Raw genomic sequence first — 17,461 nt, forward strand, 5'->3', positions numbered from 1 at the left:
GAGCGAGAGCGTCGCGAAATGTCACAAAAGGAGTGTGTTTTTGGTTGCCAGGACAAGACAACCCTGCACAGATTACCAAAGAAAAAACAGCATTAAGGGACCAGTGGACGGAGTTTATTTTTACAGAGCATCAACGGAGTTGTGCAAGTGTTTGTGTTTGTTCCCTGCATTTCGAAGATGCTTGTTTTACAAACAAGGGCCATTTTGACGACGGATTTGCGTATCGTTTATTTCTTAACGATGATGCAATCCCAACGAAAAAGGGTCACGATCGTGTGTTGGAACCGCAGGCCGTGAGTAAAACTGCTTCAAATATCTCTGCCTCCTTGTTAGTGCGACCCCTCCCATGCCAGAGACCCGGGTTCGAGCCCCGCTCGGAGCGAGTCGTTGCTGCTGCTGCTCTCGTTCAGTTTCAGCCTCGGGATCTGATTCTGGATCATAAATATACGCTGAATCTGACTGTTAGCCATGGTTTATTTTGGATGATGTTTTTTTCCTCAAGGCAATGTCAGAGCTGTTAAATATGTTTTTCAACGGCTCTGGGTAATGTCACAGCTTCCAAACGCTCTCGACGCAAAAGCCTACTGGCGCTCGTGATTCTTTAGCTCCGCCCACACGTCACGCCTCTAGGCGCTCGTGTTTTTCCGGTAAAAAATGGTACAGACTATCTTTCTCTTATGAATATAATAAAACTAAAGACTTTTTGGAGTTATGAAGGATGCAGTACTACTCTATAGGTACTCAAGATTAACAGGATATTGAGTGAAAACGAGCATTTCACCCCCCCTTTAAGTATCTTATCTCAGTCTCTTAAGACATGAAAAGAGAAGCTTAATTTTATCTTTCATCTTTTCACCGCAGTACTGTCATACAGCACAGTTCATGACTATATATATCATATTGGCAGTCCTATATCACTTCCGAAACAAAATTATGGCCAAAACTACCTTAATTGTGTGTTTTTGGATTAAAAGTTGTACACAGCGACCTTGAAATGGATTTAAGAAAAACTACACTTCCCATTTCTCGCAAGGTTCAAACACGCATGCGCGGTAAGCGCCAGATCCTGGCACGGCTTCTCATATAAAAAGGCAGGGTTACGAGTCACAGTTAGTAAGAGAATAGAGAAACCAATGATTCCCATATGTCCAGTAGTTTCCTTCACCTATGGTGAGTAAAATTTGGTTTTTAAAAGCACGTTGAGACAGCAGACGCGATTTAATCGAGAGACGATGTGATTGAGACAGTGTTTTGGGTGTGCGGGGATCGCTCGGGCTCATCTCGTCGTGGTCTCTCCTGCGTGTTTTCTTCCTCTGCATGATTTGGCTCTTTATCATGGATGCCATTGCACACAGTCGTTTACCCATCGTGAACCTGTATTTTTTTATTCTTTTTTTCAGTGCCCAGCCGGCTAGGTGAAGATGTCAAAATGGCCACCGGCAACTACTTTGGATTTCCCCATGGTGCTGCGGCCCAGTACAGGTGAGGGCCGAGGTGTTTAGTGGGAGCTGCGGTGATGGGGCTGTTACAGTAATAGTGGGGTTTGGCCCCTCTGCCTTTCTTGCTGTGTCCGGGTGGGGGTGGGGGAAGGGGAGAGAGGCTATATATTGGCTAAGCTTTAACGGCTGGAGTGGAAATGATGCATTATTGTTAACATGCTTTGTTAAATACTTCATACAGTGAGTAATACATTGTGTTTATCTGTGTCTTATTTTATTTAGCTAGGGAGAGATTGACAGTTTATTTTTATTGGTGTTTTGGGAGGGTTACTTGCGAATAAATTAAATCACTGGATAAACCACAAATAAGAGGTTCTTATACCGCTATTTGAATCAATTTCTTCTTGTATAAACGTACGGCGTGGTGACCGAGCGCAGGTGCACATTTTAAACCCGTGTGATCATAGCTGAAATAAATGGGTGCTTTAATATCTGTAAGTTTTGGGTTAACGTTATAACTAATGGCCAGGGTATAATAAATATTGTTTACGTAAATATCAGACCGGGTTGCCTCGTAAACAGACACGACGCTTATCTCTGGTTTTATCGGTTTTTGACTGCAACACGATAACGCAAGTTTTTTTTTTTTTTTTTTGAGAGATTAACACTGTTGTGAACACATTGTGATCTTGACGTGTCTGTCTGGATAAACTGTGAATGTAGCCTCTGCAGCTAGAGTAAAGCGAGCAGACTGCAGCTGTCTTCTCTCTAGTCCTGCACCAGAGCGGATCTGCGCATGAGCGTCCAGCTCAATGATCTCCTCACTTACACAAGCGCTTGAAGACGGAAATGCAAATAAAAACGAATGTACAGTGTGGCCCAACAACGTTTATAAAGTCATATTGACACTTTCGTTCGTTTAAAGTCACTGATTTACATTTTATCGGAATAATTGACAAATTGTATGCATGTATGTGTGGGGAAGGGCGATGTCTTTCTTCACGGACGCCTTCAAGGACTCCTTGAATGTCACTATTGCTACACTTTTTAAAGGGGTTTATTTGGTCTAGGTTGACGTTCTAAAGTTATTAAGTTTCTTTTCAAGTAATCCTAATGTTCATGTTTGGGGATTTTGGCTTTATGTGCCATGTATTGAAACAGCGTGCCTCTGTTTGTGAAAATAGCCCTGATGTTTAGTTTCATCTAAGCTGGATCATGTTTCTGGGCAGTTCTCCATCAGTTTAGTGTTCGCTGTTACTGACAGGTTGTCAGCATTACAATGAGCTTGAACGTTTGGAAGTGTTTACATGGGTGGATAGCAGTAGTAGACTGAAGTTGTTGATTTATCTCCGCTAGACCGATGTTGGCCCATTTTCTGAAAGTGCCCCTTTTAAATGGATGCGAGATGGATGCATTTGGTGTGGTTTGTGTTCGTTGGTTGAAGCTCAAGATAGTTGTGATGCTTTGTCTGTCTCTTATTAAGAAAATGCTGTACTAATTCATTTAATCCGTAACTGATTAGAATTTCTTCCTTTACATGTATAGTCTCTGTCAAGCCAATGGATTTGGTGCATTAAATCCAGCAATCAGGAAAGACTAATATGATTTTATCTCCAAGATAATCTGTTATGGTGTGAGTTGGATGTCAACATGAATATCTTTAAATTACATTGAGGGTCATTACTGTTCAATGCATTTACAGAATTGTCCTCCCTTTCAGTTTAGACAAAATACAATTAAAAATTTTCTCTGTGTAAAAAATGAGCAATCTAGCAGTATTGTTTATTGGAGTTGATGCATGATGGCATTATTTATTTTTTATTTTTAGGTTTTGGATTAGAATTTGTATGTTGTATCACTTTTTTTGCTAACCTAGGCTATTTGCCTTTGTGTGGGTCCAGGGTTTTTTTTTTTTTTTATATATATATATATATATATATATATATATATATATATATATATATATATATATATATATATATATATATATATATATATATATATATATATATATATATATATATATATATATATATATATATATAAATATATATATATATAAATAAGATGTCAGTGTCATCTAAGCCTCTCGTCCTCTGTTCTGCAGTCAGCAGCCGACCGCTGGAGTAGCGTACACCCACCCCACTACAGTGGCCAGCTATACTGTGCATCAAGCACCTGTGGCGGCACACACGGTGGCGGCAGCCTACGCCCCTACAGCTGCCACGGTTGCTGTTGCTAGGCCTGCACCGGTTGCAGTAGCAGCAGCGGCTACTGCCGGCGCTTATGGAGGATACCAGCCAGCCCACGCTGCCACGGATTACGGGTATGCCCAGAGACAGCCGGAGGTACCCCCACCACCACCTCCTGTTACCTCACAAAACTACCAGGTAAAAAAACTGAGCGAACTTCACCCTAATAACATGTATGATGTTCCAAAAGATTTAGTTTCTTCATTTAGTTATTCATCAAAGAATCCTGAAAGAAAAAAAAAAAAAATTAAAACCACTGTTTTCAACATTGATGATAATGAGGATAATGTTTTTGGCACTAAATAAAACAAAATTTCTTAAGAATCAACTGACGTTAAAGACTGGAGTAATGATGTTGAATATTCAGCTTTGCCATTACGGGAATAAGCAGGTTTTAAAATGTTACAGTTTTAATTTATTTTGTATAACACAAATGCAGGTTTGTGTTATTAAAGCATTAAAGGCTTTTTTCAAAAGTCTTACTTTGCTCAAAATTTTGTATATAGATGTATCTTTCTATGCTTTTGCATTATCAATTTTAAGAGTCGGATCCATGTCCAGTGTTTAAGGAAAGATACAAGCCCTCGGTTTACTGTTGCAGGACTCCTATTCATATGTGCGGTCCACCGCTCCGGCTGTAGCGTATGACAGTAAACAATACTACCAGCAACCTGTGGCTACACCTGCTGTGGCCGCTGCAGCAGCCCAGCCACAACCCACAGTAGCCGAATCATACTATCAGACAGGTATGCTTGACACATCCTGCCATTTAAATGGGACGAAATATTCCCCAATAAATGACCAATATATGTACATTTCCATAAAATTATCTAGTATTGCTTTTTATTACCAAATGTGAAAGGCCTTGGTTAACATTTGATTGGATTTTTCCCAGTTCCAGTATTTTAAAGAAATGCAATTTAAGGGGAACAGAATTAAATTAGTAATCCTCTACAGGTCACCCTTTAAATGATCTGTAATGTTCAGTACAACTTTGTTTTACTCCTCTCATTAGCAGCTAAAACTGGATACAGCCAAGGTGCCACTCCATACACCCAGACCCAACAAACGCGTCAGGTTACAGCCATAAAGCCAGCCACCCCCAGACCTGCCACCTCAACCTTCTCCATTTACCCAGTGTCCTCCGCTGTACAGCCGGTCGCTGCGGCCGCTGCCTCTGTAGTCCCGTCATACTCTCAGAGTCCCACCTACAGCACCAATGCAGTCACATACTCTGGTAAGAACAACATTTGCCGATGTTCTCAGTTGAATTCTCAAAACGCTGATGTGATACTGTGAAATGCACTCTGAGCCCCGGAGACACTAAGCTTTCTTTTAAAAGTAGTTGAGTAGTGTGCTTGAGCAGAAGTGGACTGAAGGCAAGTGAAATGTTTTTTCTAGTAATAATACTGAACCAAACCATTGAGCTTGGCATTGCTGGTGTCATGCTCTACCAGTTGAGCTACAGGAATTAGGCTTGAAGATTTACAGTGCAGTCCTGTCAGTCTCCATCTGTACTGTTGCTAATGATCGCTCATCTCTGTATATTCAGGAACTTCATACTCTGGCTATGAAGCTGCAGTGTATTCGGCTGCCTCCTCCTACTATCAGCAGCAGCAGCAGCAGCAACAGCAGCAGAAACAGGCAGCCGTCGCCGCAGCAGCCACTGCTGCATGGACTGGCAGCACTTTTACCAAGAAAACTCCCCTGCAGAACAAAACACTCAAACCTAAACAGCCTCCTAAACCACCACAGATACACTACTGTGATGTCTGCAAGATCAGCTGTGCTGGACCCCAGGTATTTTATTTGAATGTATTTATTGCTGTTTGTGTATTATGTGTAACTGATGGCCCATACGCTAGGGTTTACCTGATACTCCTCTATCAAATGGTCAGGTGAAGTTGCATAGCTTGTTGCACATCTTATCACATTTTATTTCAGACCTATAAGGAGCATCTGGAGGGTCAGAAGCACAAAAAGAAGGAAGCCGCACTGAAAGTGTCACAGAGCAGCAGTGGCAGCAGTGGAGGCGGGAGCTCCACCCGCGGCACACAGAATCAGCTACGCTGTGAGCTCTGTGACGTCTCCTGTACTGGAGCCGATGCCTACGCCGCACACATCAGAGGAGCCAAACACCAGAAGGTACATGAGTCACACTCTGATCTCGGCAAATAATAATCTCCTTCAGCAGCACTATTTTTGAATGCGTATGATTCTGGCTCTTCGTTTTAGAGAGGGCCTCTTAGGTACTGTTCTGATATGCAGCAGAAAGTAGTTTGAAGGGGTATGGATGCCACAACGTTACAACTTGCAATTACGTAATCGAGTATGCTTGCATAAAGTCAAAATGTGATGTTCATAATAGTGGGTAGGATGTAGATCAAATGTGCCTCGTTGTGTTCTTTTCCTATAGGTTGTGAAATTGCATACCAAACTAGGAAAGCCGATACCATCCGCAGAGCCCAGTGTTGTTTCCCAGTCCTCCAGCTCCAGTACAGCGGCTCCCAATAAATCTGCCAGCTCCAACATCAACAGCTCCACAAGCACATCGTCCAACCTCTCTGCTTCCTCTGTTTCTGCCTCTTACTTAAAATCTGGCAGCATGGCCAACAACACGGCAGCTTCAGCTTTACAGGGCAAGAGCCCAGTGCCCAACAGCTCCTCTGTCAAGAAGGTCAACACACCCAAGATCAACTTTGTTGGTATGTCTTGCTGAATCGATGTTATTTGTTCTTGGACCCATCCTGTAAAACATTTTCATTTTATTTAAAATTTTTCCTTTTTTAAAAACTGATTTAGTATGACACCGTACAATATTTGCTTTCATGCGGGAATAAAACAGGTGGAAACAAGTTGCAGACCACTGCTGTTAAAAATGACGAATCCAAGATGGAGGCTGCTAAGGCGGCACAATCCACTGTTTCTTCATCACCAGCAGACCTAAAGAATGAAATGTCTGAACCTCTGTCACCTCAGTCAGCACTTGCAGCCCTGCAGAGTGATGTTCAGCCAGTCGGACATGACTATGTTGAAGAGGTATGAGAAGACTTTACACAATTAGTCATTTTCAAGCGGTGTAGCTAAGTGCAAACAATCAAATGTGTTTCAGGTAAGGAATGATGAAGGAAAGGTGATCCGATTCCACTGCAAACTGTGTGAATGCAGTTTCAATGACCCGAATGCCAAAGAAATGCATTTGAAAGGAAGGAGACATCGACTGCAGTATAAGGTTAGTAGGTGATTGTTTGCGGTGGTTCTTTTATGATAAATGCCGAAGAATCCAAATCGTTGTGCTATTATGTCAGTGTTGCTGATTGTATCTTCTGCCATTTGTAGAAAAAGGTGAACCCAGATCTCCAGGTTGAAGTGAAACCTAGCATCCGAGCCAGGAAGATCCAAGAGGAAAAGATGAGGAAGCAGATGCAAAAGGAAGAGTATTGGAGAAGACGGGAAGAAGAGGAGCGCTGGAGGATGGAGATGAGGTGTGACTCTTTTCTCCACCAATATATCATTATCTACACACGACTATTTTGAGGTCCTATATATTGTGATTTGTTTTCAGGCGCTATGAAGAGGACATGTATTGGCGACGTATGGAGGAAGATCAGCACCACTGGGATGAAAGGCGCAGAATGCCTGATGGTGGTTATCCACAGGGTCCACCTGGTCCTCCTGGTCTGCTTGGAGTGAGGCCTGGGATGCCCATACCTCAACCACAAGGACCAGTGGTGAGTCCTGAGTATAAAATATGCTATTTGTGTTTGAGGTACACCTACCATTTTAAAAACTAGCAAGATATTTATTGAAAAATAATGGTGCTTTACATTGATTGAAAAAAGAAAAGTGAGAGTAGAGACTAGTTAAAAAAAAGAAATTAACTTTCTATTCCTCAAAGGATCATAGGAAAAAACTATCACAATTTGGTTTCCAAAATAACATTTAACAGCACAGCAGTTTTTATGATGATGATGATGATAAGATTTTGAGAACAAAATCAGCATATTGTGACACTGAAGACTGGAATAATGGCTGCTGAAGTGACAGGAATTACATTAATGGCTGCTTTGACATTTTACAGGATTTTTTTTATTTATAAGAATACATTAAACTAGTTCTTTCTTTTTGTACTGGTTCACAACATTGCCGTTTCTAGTACATTTTTGATCAACTAAGAGCGTGAGCTCTTTGAAAAGACTTTGCCTAGTTAGTAAATAAGTTATGGTATGTTTTTGGAAAGAATTGATAATGAAGGTCTACACAGATTTTACTTAATTTTGAATTATTAGTAAATAAATGAAATTTAGTTGTATTGCACAACAGTATGATTAGATGCTTTTGCAAAAACAATGACAGACATATGCAAGAATTTGTTTTGAGAATGGTCCGTTCTCACTTCCATATCAACTACTAAATTGTGTTCATCACAACTGGTTCATAACATCTATTTTTTGTTGCAGCCTCCACGTCGCCCTGATTCCTCAGATGATCGCTATGTGATGACCAAACATGCAGCTATTTACCCTTCAGAGGATGAGCTCCAGGCCATCCAGAAGATCGTATCAATCACTGAGCGAGCACTTAAGCTGGTCTCCGACATCATCACAGACCAAGATGCAAGTGAGAAGGACAAAGAAGAGGACAAAGAAAAGAAAGAGCCTCCCAAAGACAGGTGGGAGAAGAGCGCACTAATGTTTCTTAAAGCAGAGAGAAAGAAAAGGGCAAAGCAATACATGATCCCTTGTGCATTTCAGAGTGCTGAAAGGAGTGATGCGAGTAGGCGTTCTCGCCAAAGGACTGCTTCTGCGAGGAGACAAAAATGTCAACCTAGTCCTCCTCTGTTCTGAGAAGCCAACCAAGAGTCTGCTAACACGCATTGTGGAACATCTCCCCAAACAGCTTACGGTACTGGCTCAATACATTGAAAACCGATATAAACTGCTATAATCACACAGATTTTCCTTTTTAAAGGTCTTTTTAAAAAAAAATGTTTTTCATCAGTGATTTCCAATCTTGCTCTGGGAGTAAAGCTGTCCTGCAGTGTATAGACCCAACTCTCATTAAAACATACCTGAACTAGATTGTCAGTGATTGTAAACTTTCAGAAAGGTGTGTTGGGCAGATTGGAGCTAAACTTTCCAAGACATTAGCCCTCCAGGAACAGGACTTGACACCACTGCTTTACTGGGTGTTTCTTATAGTGAGTCAGGGTTTGCTTGATCTCAAGTAGAGGGTTGAAAGTTTTTCTGCTAACCTTTTGTTTTTCAGATTGTAGCTCCGGAGAAATATGAGGTAAAAGGCTCCGTCCAAGAGGCTGCTATTATCCTTGCCTCCTCCGCTGAGCCCAAGATGCAGGTGACCATCACCCTCACCTCGCCTGTCATCCGAGAGGAAAACCCCAGGGATGGAGGTTGGAAAAGACATCGCTCAAATTAACCGACTACCTATCAGATTAATATTTCATGCTGATTTTGACAACCTAAAGAGCCCATCTGTTGGCACTGTGGAGATGGTGCTACAAGTTAATGATATCAGAATTGTTTTTAGCTTTTGACTTGAGAGCATTTATTTTGAGAAAATATGAACACAGAACAAATTAAACCTGGTATGTGCTTGAGCTTGGCCTTACATGATAATTGACCTACACGCTTTACTTTTGAAAGTTACACAACTGAGGTAAAGTGCCTCTTTCTAGCCTTATTTGCACAAATTATTTCATATGAAGTCTGTAATGTGTTAACACTGTAAAAGGGTTGAAGCCTGTTCAAGTGGCTTTAAGTTTGAGTTCAACACTACCAGGTTTTATCCAACCATCTCCGATGGCAGCAGTGGTGCTCCGGGTCTTCTCTTTGTAACACTTCTCCAGTGCTCTTGAAGCTCTCCCCACAACAAGCATGATAAGTGTTTGCATTGTGTAAGTCTAGTTAGTCCTGGGTAAGATTCATTTTTGTTTCCTGTTTTCAAGGGGATTGTGTTCTCTGCAGAACCAAATAATTGTATTCTTTCCCAGGGGGGTTTTAGAGTTTGGTCAGGGGTATTCTGTATTATTCTGTGCAAAAAAACCCAAACAAAAACTTAAACTTATTTCCTGATGAGAAATTGTTGAGTTGGGTCTGACACATTAGGAGTAGTTGGAAGGCCTACCATGTCCCCACAGGAAACAAATCTTCTATTTGTCTGGTGGTGAGAAGGTTCACCATTCTGTGGTCCCCTGCTCCAAAATGAAAGTGCTCCCCTGAGAGAAGCAGTCGAATAGAGATTGACAGATGGTGAAATTTGGCGTTCAAACAATGTTACTTTTTAACTTCTTCAGTTGTAAAAATGCATTAAACAACAAAAAAAAGCCACATTTGCCCAAATAATAGAGTAAATGTATCAATAACCTGTTAGTCTTCTCATGTCGAAGAGTTTTAGTTGGTAAGAAGTTGCTGAAATGGTGGAATCCTAAATGCAGGCTTTGCGGCCATGCCACCATTCCTGTTTGGCTCCTTAGGGGAGTATCAGTCAGCTTTTGGGAGGAAGGCTTTGATAGAGGAATCTTTGGTTGGACCTGGGGTTTACAGCCTTCAGTATACATTGAGATATGGGGGTTTCTCCAAACACGATCATGACAGGTATGCATGCAGTGATGTCCTAATCCTCTTGCTGGGAGCTTCATATTTTCTTGCCAGCACGCATTGCTGCCTTCATGTATCCAAAGCTTTTCAAGTCCAGCCCAAAGCCTCCTAGCTTTTTCAGCAAATTGTCTCCCATCTGAGGCTACGTCTACCAGCTCCGGAAGGATTTTTGACCAAGGTCCCCCTCCTGAATACCTTCAAACACTTTGCCACACCTACCATTCCCATGTAACTGTAGTGGGTCACTACAAATACTCCTTCAACTGTAAACATTGCACGTCTCCCTTGATATCCCTATTTTACATCTTCATGATTTATACATCTGGTACCATTTGCAGCTCCTCATTAGCTTTCCAATGTCTCTGGATCATTGAGGATTTCTTTGAAACACGAAATAGTCTTAAGTATCTTAACTACATTTATAATCTCAAACTTGACTTATGTAGACACTGGAATCCACAATTCGTTTTTGCCCTAAGAAAAAGAATATAACTTGTCTTCAAATGCTAAGAAGTGCAGGAATTGTACACTTTGAAAAGTATTACAATTCGATTTGTCGACGTTACACGTCTATCATGACAAATATTATAAAATTAGATTTTATTAGTTTTGAACAATACAGATCATTTAATTTATTCTTTTTATTTATTGCAAAACCACAAGATCAGTAACTGGCAAAATGGCACAGTTTAAAAGTTTTCTGAACTAATGTGATTGAATACCTGTGATATGATGGATCTATACGGATTGATCGTATGACATCAGCTAAGCTAGAAAATAGTGAATAGATATATAGAACCATATAGTCGTCTTCCAGGCAATTTCAAATGGTGGATTGCAGAGCATTAATGCGACAGGCTGTAACTGATATAGTTTTTATCAAGACTAATTAGTAATTTTAAGAAGTGTCATGCTCACTATATGCAGAGTACCAAAAAAATCACAAGTGCATTTCCAACTTCAATTATGATATTCTACATCACCATGCCATATTCTCAGGGTGGTTTTTTTTTTTTTTGACAAAGGCCTTTATTTTTAACTCAGGACTCATTCGTCCCTATCCCATTTCTCTCAGCAGAACACCACAGACTAAATAGAAGTGCACCAAATGGCAAGTGTAGCTGTTAAGATCTGAAATATTCTGCATATGGGGTGAAATGTGAGATGCATATATATTTTGAAAGGGAGCCGTGATCAGGAAAAGACTGGTATGTGTGGCAATGTGTTCTTGGCAGTCTCTCTGACCTGGTCAAACACCCGTTCCTCATCACCATTTGACAATTCGATCCATTTTTAGATGTAACCTCGAGTATGGTGAAAGACCCAGCGGACGTCTTGGACAGGCAAAAATGCCTTGACGCTCTGGCTGCCCTACGCCACGCTAAGTGGTTCCAGGTTCGGAACATCATTTTACTTTCTTCTTGTAGCCTTATGAGATGTATTCCTTTTATTTGTTCATTTAAGTTGTTTAGTCTCTTTGTTTTTAAATTTAAACCTCAAAGTTGATGTTTGGGAGAAAAAGTGATTCAAGGATGCAGTATATAATATGGATATGATGGTACTAATTATAATTTTTTTTTTTTTTTGCATTCTGTTTTTGTATATATGAGCTAATCTGATCATAAAAAAAATGAAGCATCCTTGCATACATATGATTTATCCATAAGTTTAGTTTAAATACATGGCATGTAAAATGATTCCATAAGGCTGCAGAATACCTTTGCATAAAGTGTCATCAATAAGAGCTTTCATGTTGAGCGTTTCTCTTTTTGTTTTTCCTTTTTTATTTTGTTAATTTATTTTTGTTTTTTTCTTGGGGATGGGGATTGAGAGGAAAGGAATATCTGATTGGTTTACTGTGTTGTTGGCATCTCTGCAAATACACAGGCAAAGTAAAGCAGATTTCCTTGACTGCTTCAATTCCTATGCAATTACTCTTGCAAACTGATCTTTTGTAAAAATGAAGTGTATGTTTGTGAAGTATCTGACAACTGAGGTCAGGGTTTACAAGATAACCAGGGAGCCATTTCCAAGTGAATCTTGCAAACTTTGAACTCCTGTACTAATGGTGAGGTAAAATACTGCTGGAAATGGCAGCTTAAGAAAGCCAATTGGCCCAGCTGTTTTTAAACCAATTATAAGCTTCCATTGTGAACAGTAGTGTTGCGCCTCTTCCTGAACTCCGCAATGTATGACTGTATGTTTGAGCTCTTGTGCATTAACTACTCTTCACTTCACTGCACTGAAGGCTAGGGCTAATGGACTCCAGTCATGTGTGATTGTCATTCGAATACTGCGTGACCTTTGTCAGCGAGTACCCACCTGGTCTGCCTTTCCTAGCTGGGTGAGTAAAAAGACCAGTGACGAGCATCACTGTTATATATAGAAGTGTATATAAAAATGCTAAGTTGTTGTCAGGTCACATTAGATGCCATTAACACAATGCAGATCTGCAGATGAGTAGATTATTACCAAGCCCAATTTGGACGGTAATTATTTCTCATGGGGACATAAACTATTTTCAGCATTTACAGGGGTTAGTGGTAGTTTAATTGCAGTCTGAATCCACTTCCCTAACTTTACAAGAAGAAATCAATTCAAAATTCACCTTTTGATCATTGAGCCTTTTAACCCTTGCACTTTGCTGTAATTTGCATGCATATTTATTTCTGAAATGCTGGAACGCATTAACAAGGACAATATTTCATAACTGCTCCACCACAGAGACTGGGAGCTTTTTAGAACTAAACGAAAAACAGCATGTGAGTTTGAAAGGGTCAATATTATGGCAGAAACAGGTGCACAGTATAATCTTAAAATATGTATTATATACATAAACCAAGCAGCTTTGTTTACCATATTTAAATAAGGTTGCATTAAGTTCTGCTAATCAATTTTGATAGAAAATACTAAACCGAAAACCATTTCCATTTATAGTGCGTGTGTTTTTCTAGATTTAAACGGTAGATTTAAATAATCAAATAATAAATAGGATATTGTTTAACATGACTATTCCTATTATTCCCAGCACATGACATTTTTATTTACATCAGTTGACAATCACACAACTGGCCACATGAGCAGTGTGTTTGTAGGATCACAGAACTTGCTTCTCCACTTTGAATAAATTGCTGAATCTGAATCTATGATTTTTATCACTGAGGTGCCATTTCAATTTGTAATTTTTTACAGATGTTCACATGAGAAGCAGTTACCGTCTGAAAGGGCTGTCAATTGGTCTCCTTTCTGATTTACTCAGGATTAATTGTTAAGCTTGCTTTTATATAACGTGTTAAATGGGCAATAAAATCTGACAAACAAAAGTATGAGGCTTTTTCTACAGTATTTTAGGGCAATTATATATTTTTTTTTCACCATTTCAATTTTTCTACTTTTCATACTGTCCTTGGTGTAGCTTAATTACTTCTAATTTAACTCTTTAGCTTCCTTAACACTGTTGTTTTAAAGCACAATCACTGTTTCAGTCCTGCTTAATTTCATAATCCATCAATATTGTTCTAAGTAAACCTTTTAAAATGGCAGCAAGTGTTTGACGCTGTAAATGAAGTTACTGTATGTACTTTAAGGCTATGGAGCTGCTGGTGGAGAAGGCCATTAGCAGTGCCTCTGGACCAATGAGCCCAGGAGATGCTCTGCGAAGAGTTTTTGAGTGCATTTCCTCAGGCATTCTGCTGTCTGGTAAGATGGGGCGCTCTGATAATGTCTTAATACAATTCCCATAAACTGTGTCTTTATTCTGAGGTGTCTGTAGAACATACTGGCATAGTGGGGGGGGGGACTGAATTCCTGAATTTGACTGTGGTATGTTTAATTGGGGTTGGAACTGAAGTCTGCAGGACGGTAGCTCTCCAGGAGCAGGGTTAGAGACCCCATATCTAGATGCTCAATTTAACACCATTTTCTGCTTTTTGTGTAATGCAGGTGCTCCAGGATTGATAGACCCCTGTGAGAAGAATCCAACAGATACACTGGCTACCATGGAAGAGCAGCAGAGAGAGGACATCACGTCAAGCGCTCAGGTAATGTACAGTAACTGCTTGAGGAATGTTTGCAGTGATTCCATTAAAAAATGTTTTTAAAAATTGCGTAATCATGCATTGCTCCCTTCTCCACAGTTTGCTTTGAGGCTGCTGGCGTTCCGTCAGATTAACAAGGTTCTTGGTATGGACCCCTTGCCCCAGATGAACTCGCGCTTCAATGTACGGAATACCCGCAAGAGACGTCGTGACAACAGTGACGGGACTGATGGATTCGAAGCTGAAGGGAAGAAGGACAAGAAGGACTACGAGGGGTTCTAAAGTGCACCACATTACAACTAGCCCTGCTTTCCCTGCACCCCTTTCAAATACTGTTCAGTCCAAGAATACGAAATGTTGTTTCTGTTGACATCTGTGCATGCTGATTACTACTCATTAATGTTTTTAAGATCTGTTAAAGACCTATTGATGGCCATTTGGGGAAATACCTGGCTTCCTGTCCTTGACGCATAGACTGTGGTCCATCTCATTTATTTAGTCCGGTGTCTTGGCGTAAAGATTTGAGATGTGCACAAACCAAGAGAAGTTAAGCCTAAAGTTCATGCTCCATTCAGCACATGTATGTAATCATTCACCATCTTCAGATCTCTTACGATCTTCAGACTAGGCATTTGTAGAAGTCTGAGCTGTGTACTTGTGTCAGTATGGAACAGATTCTTTCTTTAAAATCCATCTAATCCTTCTAGTCACCCATGTAAAGTAATTTTTGACATTGGCTTTCTTTGCTTTGCAATAAATTGTTTAGGTGTTTTTGAAACTTTATTTTGTTTAAAGACATTCCTCTTAAAACCACAAGATCGAAGCTAAACCGATTGATTAATGCGATAGTCCTGTTGTGATGAATGTGACAGACTGGACATGGATTTATACAAGCATGTATTTTCCATTGCTAGTGCATTCTGAAGACTAGGTTTGCTTTTAACCATTTGTACATTTGTCAGTTAATATCCTTGAAACCTCTTCAGATCCTTGTTCCTTCTATATGCTTAATGTAAGTGATGTAAGGCTGTAAAGTGTGCTCTGATATTCACAGGCCTCTGTGGTGTAGCTGTATCACATTTCTGGAGACACTGACCACTGAAATCAGACCTGGGCAAAATACCGTACAGCATCTATCAATTGTCTCTGTAAGTTTAATAAGGAATCTTGAGTTACCAGTGCATTTCCCATCCGTTGTTAACACAAGGGAGTATTCAAAGAGTAAACACTTGTTCTTTAAGGTCAAATAATTTTTTAGTTTGTTTTTGCTTTAGAAATAGTAATTGGCCCAGGTCTGCCTGTGTTTTGTGTTCATAATGTTGTAAACCCTAAATGTATCCTTAACTGTGATCAAATAACTGTATGATGATCTCTAATATATGATCATTTTAAAAAGCCTGTATCTAATCTTGCAGTAGATCTTGAAAAACAAATGCCTGTATGGTTTTAAAGCACAGGAATGTGTTCTTTTATGTTCTTTCGTTTTTATGGATTTTGTTTTACTGATTTATAGATGCATAGTAGCTAATTTTGGTTTCTGATTCAAGTTTGTTTAATATCGGTCAAAGAAGATGGGTGGGACGCAAGTAAAATATCGGTGTTGTAACTGCAGATTAATGTAGGTTTACCCTTTGATGCTTGTCATTCGATGTCAAGGTACTACTGCATTACAATGCTTATAATAAATACATTTCCAGAATGATTTTTTTCTCTCTTTCACTAATTTTTACCTGCTTTATGTGAAGTGTAACTGAAATAAAGGTAGAGTCATATTCAGTCCTCGCCCAAAGACATATTTTGCATGTCTTTCTTTGTTAAAACACCTGATTCAGATTATCAAATCATTAGAAGTGATCTCCATGCATGAACTGTGTTCCGACTGACATGATCCCTACACAGTGTTTATTGCTCCATACTTCAAAACTCGCATTTTAATCATGAGTGGCAAATCCTTTAAATATGTAAACGTATTTACAGACTGTAAGTCAGAAGCGCCAGCATTATAGTCTACTCTCAGGATCAGGAAACAGTCCTCTGTAAAACGTGCTACACACACCTTAATATTTGGGTCGAACTGTTCTGGAACAGTGTTGTAAATACAACTTAAAAGTTCTGTATTTAATTTTTTGACTCCACTAAAGCATAAAATTACCATAATATGTTTGCAGATATTAAGAAAACATGCTATGTTAACATAGGCCTACTTGTTTATCTGAAAAACAATGCTACAGTCAATTATTCTCCTTTGAAAATAAATGTGCATTCTGGGCCAACTGCCAGTTTACCCAATTTTATTTCGGCACCCAAGATTGCCACTGGTAGGAAAACACCGTTTATTTCCTTTCATTCATCGTCATGTGCACTTGCTCCTGTTGGTGTTGTCAATCTGGCAACCTGCGTGCGCATCAAGTCCGAGGAGGAGGAGGGGAAAGGGGGAAAAAAAATCCTTTCCGATATTTTGAGTTTTGGATTGATAACCACTTGGTGTCAATCCTACGTACAGCACCTTTAACAAATGATTTCTAGTTGTGTCCTCTTTTAGAAGGTCAAACAAAGTTTCGCTTTCACAAGGATACACACCGCGTCTCCACAACATGGCAGCAGTGGCAACAAGCGGGAATTAAAGTTATGCCTTCTTTCTTTGCTGAAAATATACATCCAGTGGTAACTAAGATTTACACAAGCTCCAGTCTGGATCCAGAACACCTGAGAAGAGATAATCTCACCCCCTCAGAGGACCTCAAATGATGCTAACCCTGAAATTACATACGGAACTAACAAATATTGCTACTTACTATGCAATCACATTATAATTGCTGTTAATAGTGTTCATTGTCTGGTTGACAAAGTCTTGTATTAATTTTTCAGAAAATTTCTGTCATATGCACATAAACTACTAAATATTGTAGAAACTTAATTTTCTGTAAAGTTGCTTTGCAATTATTTGTATCGTAAAAAGTGCTATACAAATAAACTTGAATTTAGTTTAATTGATCATTTGGGCAGTGTCATGCAATTCTTCCCACATTGTGACGCAGACATGTGGGGGCGTGTTAGAACCAGACTTTTAGGTAGGAGAGGTTGGCTCTTGACTTTTATGAACAATTTCTCTTTGG

At 39.7% G+C, this 17,461-nt stretch overlaps 1 protein-coding gene across 3 annotated transcripts; it reads left to right on the forward strand.

The window, feature by feature from the left end:
- The first annotated feature begins 1,035 nt into the window (after positions 1-1,035).
- LOC128002530 (zinc finger RNA-binding protein) lies at positions 1,036-16,047 on the forward strand. 3 transcript variants are annotated; one of them, XM_052592450.1, is made up of 20 exons: positions 1,036-1,170; positions 1,401-1,482; positions 3,547-3,829; positions 4,293-4,437; positions 4,707-4,928; positions 5,244-5,491; positions 5,636-5,836; positions 6,108-6,396; positions 6,537-6,730; positions 6,804-6,923; positions 7,031-7,176; positions 7,257-7,422; positions 8,152-8,363; positions 8,446-8,596; positions 8,960-9,101; positions 11,606-11,703; positions 12,557-12,652; positions 13,896-14,007; positions 14,251-14,348; positions 14,445-16,047. In XM_052592450.1, the coding sequence occupies exons 1-20, from the start codon at positions 1,134-1,136 to the stop codon at positions 14,625-14,627; spliced, it is 3,225 nt and encodes a 1,074-aa protein (XP_052448410.1). In that variant the 5' UTR covers positions 1,036-1,133; the 3' UTR covers positions 14,628-16,047. The 3 variants fall into 3 exon arrangements, 2 of the variants coding, with proteins under 2 accessions (XP_052448410.1, XP_052448411.1); XM_052592451.1 differs by having other exon boundaries at positions 4,710-4,928; XR_008175304.1 differs by lacking the exons at positions 11,606-11,703; positions 14,251-14,348; positions 14,445-16,047 and having other exon boundaries at positions 13,896-13,949.
- The last annotated feature ends 1,414 nt before the right edge of the window (positions 16,048-17,461 follow it).

Source organism: Carassius gibelio, chromosome A5 (genome assembly GCF_023724105.1).
Source record: "Carassius gibelio isolate Cgi1373 ecotype wild population from Czech Republic chromosome A5, carGib1.2-hapl.c, whole genome shotgun sequence".
Taxonomy (NCBI): Eukaryota; Metazoa; Chordata; class Actinopteri; order Cypriniformes; family Cyprinidae; genus Carassius; species Carassius gibelio.

Bases quoted from the DNA above. Each gene is read 5' to 3' on its own strand.
- LOC128002530 (XM_052592450.1), top strand. From the start codon at position 1,134: ATGATTCCCATATGTCCAGTAGTTTCCTTCACCTATG. The intron at 1,483-3,546 runs GTGAGGGCCGAG...TCTGTTCTGCAG, and splicing joins GGTGCTGCGGCCCAGTACAG to TCAGCAGCCGACCGCTGGAG. The intron at 12,653-13,895 runs GTGAGTAAAAAG...ATGTACTTTAAG, and splicing joins GGTCTGCCTTTCCTAGCTGG to GCTATGGAGCTGCTGGTGGA.